Source organism: Dermacentor variabilis, chromosome 2 (genome assembly GCF_050947875.1).
Source record: "Dermacentor variabilis isolate Ectoservices chromosome 2, ASM5094787v1, whole genome shotgun sequence".
Lineage (NCBI taxonomy): Eukaryota > Metazoa > Arthropoda > Arachnida > Ixodida > Ixodidae > Dermacentor > Dermacentor variabilis.
In genome coordinates, this window is record NC_134569.1 from 99,546,013 (window position 1) to 99,557,618 (window position 11,606).

General features: G+C 43.4%; 1 protein-coding gene across 3 annotated transcripts in view; it reads right to left on the reverse strand.

Moving 5' to 3' along the window:
• Positions 1 to 11,606, reverse strand: part of LOC142572383 (uncharacterized) — an 88,656-nt gene that overhangs the window by 17,872 nt on the left and 59,178 nt on the right. The window contains exons 14-18 of one of the 3 annotated variants that reach the window (XM_075681463.1): positions 11,052 to 11,118; positions 9,879 to 9,978; positions 5,767 to 5,962; positions 4,840 to 4,977; positions 761 to 852 (exon numbers count right to left, since the gene is read on the reverse strand). In XM_075681463.1, the coding sequence (XP_075537578.1) occupies positions 761 to 852; positions 4,840 to 4,977; positions 5,767 to 5,962; positions 9,879 to 9,978; positions 11,052 to 11,118 (593 nt within the window). Of the gene's footprint in view, positions 1 to 760; positions 856 to 4,839; positions 4,978 to 5,766; positions 5,963 to 9,878; positions 9,979 to 11,051; positions 11,119 to 11,606 lie in introns of all 3 variants that reach the window. The other 2 variants (XM_075681462.1, XM_075681464.1) reach the window with 2 other exon arrangements.

Sequence of the window (11,606 nt, forward strand, 5' to 3'; positions counted from 1 at the left end):
TCTGCATTTTTATATGAATTGAAACATCTCGCATGTAACGCGAGGTGCCGAGAAAATCACCAGTGCTGCCCTCTGAAGGTACTCACAAATAGGTAAAAAGGACTGATAAATTGTTCTCTGAACAGTTGACTTGCTTCATTTGGTGGAAAAGGGTTGATTAACAGTGGAGAAAGCTACGGGCCAAACTTCTCTTTCTTAAATTTTACACTGAAAAGACAGATGGTAAGCGAGCGCGGCGTCACAAATTTGAAAGTACCTATTCGCTTGTATTCTGGTCATTTTGGCTCAAGAATGTTTTTGAAATTTCCTAGTTATGAATCTTTCAGTTCTCTTTTTTTTTTTTTTTTTTCAGAACACAATTCAGCCCTTCTCTGCAGATACATGATTAACCAGAGCCAAGCAGACACTGTAACATATACTGTCATGGCAAGCTGGTACTCTTTTTTGTGTATTTTTCTGGCTTACCAAGCATTTAGAAGAATTCATTGTTGGACTAGTTGGCCTTGCATTGCCGATGAGGAAAATTAGCACAAACAAAAAGACAACGCACACGAGAAGAAATGCTTGACAAGCGCTTGTCTATCTTTTCCTCTCGTGTGTGTTGCTTTTTTGCTTGCGCTAATTTTTCCCATTACCAAGCATCCTCTCACAAGGAAGGTGGCCACTTTGCTATTGCAAAAGTGTCAATCTGCTGACACACTTGAACTTATTACGTGTCTTTAGTGTCTCTTTCACGTAAAGCAACTTGCAAGATGCTCACCGCTGCCTGCTCGCCCCTTGTGAGGATGTCATCGTCGTCGTCATCGCTCCAGTCGCTGTAAGTGTCTGCAGCACCAGCTTTCGCTTCCTGGCCTTCTGAAAACCGCAAGCACTTTCCACATCACAATGCTCGCAAAAATGGTACCAGTCATATAGCCTCTCTTTAAAGGGACCAACAATCGATCTTCAAGGAGCTTCATGGCACAATGGAAAGTTCATTGCTGAACTTATCTACATGTGCATTGGTCACTCAAAAACATAAAAAAGTTTTATAGCAGTTTCCCAATCAGGCACGTACCCTGAGGGAAGGGTGGCCCCCAAAATTAATCGGCATACCTCCCCCCCCCACGCCATCACTCCTCACACGCATTCCTAGAGCGCCACCAAAGCAATCTTGAGACTAGACAGTTTTTAGTCGGCGGTCAACATTTTGTTACCTTTTTCACTCCATTTGGATGGTGGTAATTATCGGCATCTACTGGGATGTGAAGGCCAGTTTCCTCATCGATTCGGTGCTCGAGCAATTAACTAGAGATGCATTCAGTTGTCACCATCTATTCAATGATCATGCGCATCGCTGTTGCTTCTTTAGTTGAACCTTCTTTGTTTTGAGTGATCCGGGGACCAGGAAAGGGATTCGGTTCGTAGTCAGCTGGTCTGTATGCTCGTGGAACAAGCTGCGGCCGGAGAAAACTCCAGTAGTGCTTAACTTTTTCTTTTGTTTCATTATTTCCTCGAGTGACGGTTTGCCGCGATGCTGGCAGATCCTCGGAACTACACACCCGTGATATGGGTTAGATAAGGTGGAAAATAAAATAATATGAAACAGCGTCCATCACCACACCCTGCAATAACCGCAAGCAATAAGACTGTCACCCGTTACCTCTTCTGGTTTTTCCCTAATTGTACAGCACTTTTCGTGCAAAACTGACAACTAGAAACAAGACTCGCAAGGAGTTGAGAAATTAAGTGATCTACTAAGGAAGAGAGCACAGGCAACAGCCAGACAGGAATGAAAAGCAAAAATTAACAAATTGTACCGTTGTTTGTAAAATATTTATGGATCAGAGTCTTTTGATTTGAAAAGGAAATAGAGAAAACGCCGCCGGAAGTGGAGAATAATTCTGTGTGTTTTTAATGACGCTTCTACAGTTATCAGTCGAGCCGCCTGATGTACCCACCTCTCGGCTGTGCTTATGTGGCTGTTTTTCTAACTTTACGCTGTGGGCTCAGTACGTCTAGAACCACAGCGTCCTGTGCTTTACGCGGTTGTACGAGACTGGCGGCCACGCATCGTTACGCAACTTCCCAAATAACAATACGGGTCAGTTTTGGCACTTGGTAGAGCAGTAAACGAGGGATCCAAAAGAACCTGTGATTGTTCCGCAAATATATATTTCTCTATAATTATTTCAGAGCTAATTCAAAAAGCACTACTTGAAATCTTTATTTTACACTTTCACTTGTTTGCTTGTTCTTGGCAGTGTTCTTTCTGCGCTTCTTTCCTGCAGGAGTCCAATTGATGTGGTTCCTTAATAATAATATTTGGGGTTTTACGTGCCAAAACCACTTTCTGATTATGAGGCACGCCGTAGTGGAGGACTCCGGAAATTTTGACCACCTGGGGTTCTTTAACGTGCACCTAAATCTAAGCACACGGGTGTTTTTCGCATTTCGCCCCCATCGAAATGCGGCCGCCGTGGCCGGGATTCGATCCCGCGACCTCGTGCTCAGCAGCCCAACACCATAGCCACTGAGCAACCACGGCGGGTAATGTGGTTCCTTGTTTGCCAAGTAAAGGAGAGGTGTGTCTTACAGGCGTGCCTGTGAGATACACCTTATTTCATTTACATTTTGTGGGTTTATGCATCTTTATGGCAAATGGGGGGCACTATTCACATTTGTACTAGTAAAGGTACCCCCCCTCCCTCCCACACTTGCATAGAAAAGTTACGTTGCGTAGTGCCTCCCCACCCCCACCCCCATCTCTTTAAAAAAAAAAAAAAATTCTGGGTACGTGCCTGTTCCCAATACACTACCCCGATAGGTTTCAGGTGCACTGACAGAGGAAACTATTTCCTGAGAGTTATGGTGGTAGTGGCACATAGTGAAACATGGAAGCAAGAGAAAGCAGCTTCTATAAGACTATGAAAATGTGGTCATAGTCATTGTCAGCAAAAGTTAACAGTCCCCTGCAATGATGTATATGCCAATATATAGAGACATTTTTTTTTCCTTTAGCTGCATTCTCCACGCATTGCAGCAATTTTTTATGGAAGATATTTAATGCCTTTCAAGAACTTTGAAAGCCTTTGAAAGCATTTTGTATGAGTAAAACAATGTTGCATGTGGAAGCTCAAAAACAAAACATTACCTACTACAATTAGAAACGATAAAAGAACCCTAGATGGCCAAAAATAATCGCAACCTTTAATTAAGACATCTATTGTAGCTTATGTGTTGCTTTGAGATGTTAACGCCTCCCCCCCCCCCCTCAAAGAAAGAAATAATTAAAAAATCAACAAGCTGACTTCCTTTTATTGCATAGAAATCGTAAAGGCACTCGAATAAAGTGAAGCGCACAAACCACCACCAACCACAGGGCTCTTGACTAGTTAGCATTGGTTCAGCTTCACTGTGTCATTGACTTTGTTATAGCACTCAAACTTCGGGCTTTCGGTGCCTTGAAAATAGCATTGTGAATATAAAAGGCTTTTAAGCATCTCAAGGACTGCAACAATGAAGGAATGGTGGGAGTGGAGGCACTTGCAAGATGTAGATTAGCGTTAGAAAAGAAAGACACCGAGTGAGTGAAAAATATAATCCACGAGAGCATCAGAAGGAGAGTAGGAAAGAAAGCATGTAGGGAGCATGCAAGCCAAAGTGCATGCACTTGAATATGCAAGAACCTTGATCACGGCAAGGAAGTCATTCCTGATGAAAAGAAGAAGGCATTCATTAACAATTAAGAGGGGACACATAGACGGGAGCCCCTGAGACAGGTATGCAGGCCTGATGATGCTCTATTTGCCGAGTGATGTCTCGTGTTTTTCAGTGATCCATTATCCTGAGTTCCATTTAACGACATCGTTAGCCATTTGCCATGAACCCTGTCCCTCTCAATGAGCAACATGAGCTTTTAACGTGCACCAGACTATGACTGCACATTTGATTTGGCTGAGCAATAGAACTTATGAATAGCTTTTATGACAGAAAAAATTGGCTAAGCTCTATGTACAGTGCTCTCAGTGATTGATACGCAATACTCGGACAGTATGGTAGCCGGTGATTCTTGCGCCACCAGTGAGCGCTGGGTGATTGCTGAGGGGGCCCAATTGCGTCACGATGAATCGAAATGACTCTCGTTTTCATGTGACAGAAGTGCATAAGCTCAATTTCCCCAGCGCTCAACAGTGGTGCAAAAAAGTGCCAGCCGCCATTGCTGTTCGAGTATGGTGTTTCAACAGCTGAACACTGTACACATGCAACCAAGCACTAGCAGTTAGCTGTGAAGGCACACCAGTTTCTTCATTTGTCAAGCAGAGTTATGAGCTCTATTTCAAGTGCAGCTTCTGGTCAGAAAATACTTCAATGCTCTAAAGTTGTATGCACAGCCATAAGTGCAGTCATCAAGATTGCAGCAGTAAGCAACAGAATATTTTACATTCTACAGCCATAAAAAAATCTGACACACAATATTACACAGCTACAAGCATGCAGCTTTCAACTTGCACTTGTTCCTGACTGCATATGAATAAGCAGGATTGCATTTAATTAAATTCAGAAAGAAAGAAAGAAAAAGGATTAAATGTTGCTGCTGCGATGCAGAACCAAAAGTCTGAACATTTTGCAAATGTCGGAGCAGACATTGGGAATATCTGACACATTCATGTTTACCAGAAGTTGCAAGTTTTTGAGGTCACTATGCAGAAGACTTGTTTCATGCCTAAACGAAGCACATTAGGAAAGAAGTCATCTTGAGAGGGTTGAAGAAAGGATGCCTTGTACAATAGGACCCCACAGACAACGAAAGGAGAATATGGACAGGGGGGTACAAGTGGCAGCACCAGCGAGACAGACCCTCATTGTCATCCTCAGACTTGCACTCCTCGACGAGCACCATGTGCTTGCTGCTGTCAGAGATCTCAGCCTTGGTGGGCGACTCCCCGCCACTCTCCTCGCTCACGGGGGATGCCACCGCCACCTTAGGGGCTGCCGCTGCGTGCAGCACATCAGAGTAAAACAAGGGATGACGGGAGGGGTGGGGCCTCAATGTGACCGCATTCCACACAGCAGCACAGAAGAACACAGAAGGCTGGCTGTGAGAACAAAGTTACCTTAATTACCTGTGCCATTGCCTTAAATAAATAAATAAATAAATAAATAAATAAATAAATAAATAAATAAATAAATAAATATAAACGAAGAAAAGGTCTTTCAAGTGCAAATCAAACAAGATAATGCTCCTGGAAAATATAATGTCAAAGCCAGCTGGCTTGAAGAACCAGCTGGTCTGGCTTCGTCTCCGATACCAACTATTTGCTCCGCCGTGCTGGGTGCACTGGTATGGCAAGCACCCATGCAATGTGGTGTTCATATCAACCATTAAAATGCCACCAAAAGCATTTCATCTGATCAAATCAAAATGATCGCAACGAAGCTCAGAGCTTTGTTGCGCACACTGCAAAGTACAGTACAGAACAACGATCCCTGATCGCATCTCTGATCCACAACAAACACAACCCCAACATCAAAGTGAAAGTAATACCTTTCTTGTTCGTCTATTTGAGTGTCTGAAAAATTATCTGGCCAGGTGCATGGGGAAAAAGTTCATTTCGGCTGCCTAATCCTTGTTGCACACAACTAGAACTAAAGGCAAGATATTGAGCAATGAGAAAACTGAGCAATGAATGCACCATGCTGTATTCTGGAAGACACAACATAGGCCCTAATAACATACAGCAGCTTAAGAGACAAGCATGTGGACAGATAGTTCACTGCACCCACCTTCAGGCATGCTGGTATCAGGTGACTGGTCAGGTCTCTCAGCAGCTTCGTCCTGACTACTACTGCGGCTAGTTTTGGTTGCTGGCGCCTTCTCGCGGGCATGTCGTGGAGATGAACCACGGCTGCCCCCTGATCCGCCTTCTCTGACGTCATCCGTTTCGGGTTTCCCGTCTCCCTCGCCGCGCTTGGACACCTCCTGCCATAGGAGCCGCAAGTGCAAATGGGATACCATCACACACTAATGCCACTAACACAATCGGTTCACCAGTTTTGCAGCCCACTGACATAATACAAGACATCTAAAAAAAAAAACCAAGTACAATGCTCTCCTGTGCACATTAAAATGAAGAAACTCTTTCAGAACCAGAAAACTCTGTCCGTGCTACACTGGTGACATTTTCTAGCACTGAACTCAGCTGTGAAATGACATGGAGACACGCACACAATTATGCTCACACACGTCTTCCCAATGTGTCACAGCAGTCACTATTTTCTAATGAAGCTGACCAAATGCTTAGGTTCATCATCATCATCATCATCATCATCATCATCAGCCTGGTTACGCCCACTGCAGGGCAAAGGCCTCTCCCATACTCATCCGCCCACCTAACTTTCTGCCACCCCCTGCTATACGCTTCCCTTCCCTTGAATCCAGTCCATAACCCTTAATGACCATCGGTTATCTTCCCTCCTCATTACATGTCCTGCCCATGCCCCCATTTCTTTTTCTTGATTTCAACTAAGATGTCATTAACTCGCATTTGTTCCCTCACCCAATCTGCTCTTTTCTTATCTCTTAACGTTACACCAATTATTATTCTTTCCATAGCTCGTTGCGTCGTCCTCAATTTCAGTAGAACCCTTTTCGTAAGCCTCCAGGTTTCTGCCCCATAGGTGAGTACTGGTAAGACAGAGCTATTATACACTTTTCTCTTGAGGGATAATGGCAACCTGCTGTTCATGATATGAGAATGCCTGCCAAACGCACCCCAGCCCATTCTTATTCTTAGGATTATTTCAGTCTCATGATCTGGATCTGCGGTCACTACCTGTTCCAAGTAGATGTATTCCCTTACCACTTCCAGTGCCTCGCTACCTATTGTAAATTGCTGTTCTCTTCCGAGACTGTTAAACATTACTTTAGTTTTCTGCAGATTAATTTTTAGACCCATTCTTCTGCTTTGGCTGTCCAGGTCAGTGAGCATGCATTGCAATTGGTCCCCTGAGTTACTAAGCGAGGCAATATCAGCGAATCACAAGTTACTAAGGTATTCTCCATTAACTTTTATCCCCAATTCTTCCCAATCCAGTTCTCTGAATACCTCCTGTAAACACGCTGTGAATAGCATTGGAGAGATCGTATCTCCCTGCCTGATGCCTTTCTTTATTGGGATTTTGTTGCTTTCTTTATGGAGGACTACGGTGGCTGTGGAGCCACTATAGATATCTTTTAGTATTTTTACATATGGCTTGTCTACTCCCTGATTCTATAATGCCTCCATGACTGCTGAGGTTTTGAAAGAATCAAATGCTTTCTCGTAATCAATGAAAGCTATATATAAGGGTTGGTTATATTCCGCACATTTCTTTATCACTCATGGCTCAATTACTGAATTCAGCTGTGATATGACATGGAGACACGCACACAATTATGGTCACACATGTCTTCCCAATGTGTCACAGCAGTCACTATTTTCTAATGAAGCTGACCAAATGATTAGGCTATAATGGCTCAATTACCAGTTAGGTGACCTCTTTAAGAGTAGGCAATAGTGTAGATAGCAAGAGTGCTCAGGCAGTACATGGCATAAAGGGGTCCGATGTCAAAATAGTGAAAGTGCCGTGGATGTGCCTCAACGAGCAAAGCAACAAGCAGGTACGCCAAACCAGGTCAGGAATCTTCATAGCTCTGTCGCTTCCAGCAAATGGTAATGGTGACATTTTTCTGACATCATTATCAAGGGCATCAGTATATATGTGTGCGCCTTTTGTAATGTATCCCCTTGCTTTTCGCAAGCAAAATTTTGCACTGAGCCCTCTCAGGGCGTCTACCAAGTTGACATTTCCAAATTCCCCGAGTTTTCCAGGTTTTCCCCAAGTGCTTTTGCAAAATTCTCCGAGTGAAACAGAACTTTGTTTTATGTAGAGACGGGCTCACACGATGTTGCCCAATTCTATCACTCTCTAATAAGCATGTTAAAATAAAAACGACTTAATCCAGTTTGAATAGCAAGTAGTAGCGTTTATTTTATTCAAAAAAGAAAACAGGAGGAATAAGGGGTTAGTAGACTGCACAGTGAATAAAATACCTTCGAAAAGATAGGTAAAACCCACTGCAAATCGAGTTGAACATTCTCAAACATGAATAAGAAGGAGATGCATACCGAATGAATTATTTTCGAATATGAACTATTTCTATCAACTGATAGCAAGCTCATTGGTATGAGGCCAGAACTTTGTCACAAATGAGATTCTCTCTGAACAGCTGGTAATTAAGTCAACCTCAACTGTCCTGACATACTCTCAGCCCCCGCACATGCCTCAGTGTTGCACTTCACTGATTTCAAGATTTTATTTAGGTTTGGATGGTGCGAAACCTGCATCTCAGCGTCAGCCAGCACGTTGTTTTTTTTTGAGCTCAAGCTACTTCAAAGGAGTGGCGGCATGCTTCCTTTCCTGTTCATTCCTCAATGTGTAGGCCCTTTCTGTTCTCGTTGTCCTTCCACCATGCGTTTGCCCCACGGACCATTTGAAGCATCCTCTTGGTTAGTTGTACAGTCAACGTCCAATTTTTCGCACTCCGTAGGGGCTGCGAAAACGTCCGAAAAACCGGGCAGTTCGAAAAAGGGAGGATGACAAAAAGTTGAATGCATGTCTTTTACTGATCTTGGGGACTCAAAATTGCCACAGACACACCCGAAAAAGCTCTGAAGGACTGCCAGTACACTTATTACGCATATCGGTGCTCGTACTGTAACAGTAGATGGCGGCTGCACGCGCGTATAATTAAGGAATATATACTGTGTCCCGTGACAATTGCCCCTTCCCACGCTTGATATGCTTCACCGCGTAACATTTCTGTAATGAGGCAAAGCTGACTTTCGGGACCCGGCATTATGCAACGCACCATGCTTTCCGAGCTCCGAGGCAAATCGCCAGTAGCAGAAAGGCGGAGTCGGTGCCATTGCTGACAGCGGCGAATCCTTTCAACGAAAAACACGGCACCAAAAACAGCAAGAAACTTAATAGCGAACGTCGAAGCATCTACGATTGGCGTTTCTGCGGTGATGGCTACGGCTGCCAGCGGATCTGCGTAAGAGCGCCGGTTCGAGGCGGCGAGATACTCAAAATCTAAGGTGGTGGCTTTGACTAATGCCGTTTCGGACCTGTGGTCACGGCAAAAAGTCCGGACAATCGGACAGCGAAAGGTTCTTGCGTCCGAAATTTCAGATGTTCTTATACATTGACCCATGGTATACGTAGTGGTGCCGCGAAACCGTCGTACGTCCGGAAGTCGGTCGTTCACTGTACAATGGCAACTCCTCCAGCAGTCGGCACGGTGTCAACGACGGTTCGTTACAATTCCTCTCTGTTTTACTCGAGCCAGCTAGCGTTATCGTGACCTTCGTTCCCTTTCGATAAGATTACAGCAAATTTTCCCCGATAGAAGCGAAAAGTCCCCGAGTTTTCACTGAGTATTTCCAGACTATTTAAAATCCCTGAGAATTCCCGGTTTCCCCAGTTGGTAGGCACTTCCCTGCTTTAGTGAAAGCAACACTGTACCTACATCTGGTAACATGCTGTTCCCACTGTTTCATTACTGTCATTGCCATGGCACCACAGATAATTGGAAGCAGTTGTCTGCAATTTACAAGCTCCTCAGTTGTATAAGAGTCTAACTGTGAACATACATGCATTATTGCATGTATAAGCCTTATTTCTTCTTTCATCAAATGGTTTCTGTGCAAGCTTCATATCTGATGTTCCTCCCGAAATGAGAAGATTAAATATTCTGGAGTTACCTTTTTTTGAATATTTGTGCTCGATTCAGAAATTTCAATATTCCCACACTCCTAATATTTAGTACACATGCAAGTTCAAACAGTAGCCACCTTGGTGCTCCTAGCTGGCGGCCTCCTTCGCTCGTAACCGCGATTGGGCGAAACGGAACGTGACCGTCCGCCCCCGCGTCCATCCCGGCTTGTGCCCGTCCTGTGGTAAAAAAATCCCCAACATGATGGAGATAAATACCGGTTGCTTTACGGTAACGCATGAAAAAGTGGCAATTCTAAGGTTCGAACATGAACAGCATTAATAACAACTGGTGAAACACTGAGGTTGAGGGCCTATCTACACTGTCATTTTTTTTATGTACATAATTTTTAGCTTCACAGGACAAAGAATTTTTAACGTCTAACCAAACAAATGTAAGATTGTTTTTAGTAGTTACTTAAAGGTATAGCACTCAGCAGTTGGGGCCTTCTTCTTTATTATAACATGCCTGAGCAACTGCAACTGCACAGCAAAGAGTGAATGGACACTTGAAATGCTAATTCACTTAAAAAAGTACTGTTGACTCGCACTGCTTTGAAGGCCTAAGACCATAAAAGACCATAACTACTAATCTGAAGTCAAATAAAGTAAAATACAAAACACAATTAGTGGTTACAACATAATTAGATTTGCCCATTAAGTAATGTAAAAGAGAACAGTTGTTGTTCCACGGTTGTTGAAGGGAGAGGTTGCCACTTGCATGGCATGCACAGTCGTGTTCCATATGAGCTGCAAGACCACTGTCCGTGGTAGAAGGTGCTCCAAACTGCACAGCGGCGCCAACATAAAAAAAAATGCAAAGCTAAGCACTGCTTTAATTACCAATATTTAGTGAACTAATTTTTCATACGTCAGAATTGATGTGCATTCTTGGTGCTCCTCCGACCACAGGCACCAAGTGTTGCAGCTCATATTGAATGCAACTGTACCTGGAGGTATCCCAGCTAAGAAACATCCAGCTCGTTTAGTGGCATCCACAGCAGTGCATGTTTACTTGCATATGAATACCAAATGCAGGCACACATTTGCTAATCATGCCTTATGAATCGATACTTTCCATGTTTTAGGCTCTAGGATGTCAAAAAGATTCAATTCCCCCAAAACATTCAGACTATAAAATGAAATGAAAGCACAGTGAGCAGATTAAAGTCTTGACAATCGTTTGGATTAACTAGAACTTTTTAATAATGCAAGTTCAAATTATCACAAGTTATTTGCACTTGTTCTGTTACCTTGAGTCTCTGGAGTCAAGGAGTGGGTCGGGTTCTCTTCTGCTGTAACGGCTTGGACCAGAGTCGTCTGATGAAATAATTTTGTCAGACAAATGAGTAAAAAAGTCCAGTACATAAGGAATTAACAAAGTTATCCGCATTAAACACAACTGGCAAAACTGCACTACAAATAAGTTGCTACTACATGTTTTGTCCATGCATAACCAATAAAAATGGCTTTGGTTATACAAAAGCAATAGGCCATGCTCAGGCTAGGAAATTACTAGAAAAGAAATGTGGGTGATAATTAGGGACCAGAGATGTCAAGACTATTTGTGCAAACTTAAAGAGTTTTAGAAAAGCATGACCAAAGTAGTAGTGCTGCATCTGGTGTTCGGCCACAATACATACAGTCAACATCCAACTTTTCCGACTACTAAGGGGCTGCAATAACTAAAAAAAAATTACTTTTACTGCCCCCCAAGGGCTCAGTTGGCCACAGGGAAAGCCAAAATGACTCTGAAGGCCTGCCAGTGCACTTACTAGGTGTATCGGTGCTCATATTGTGACAGGTGA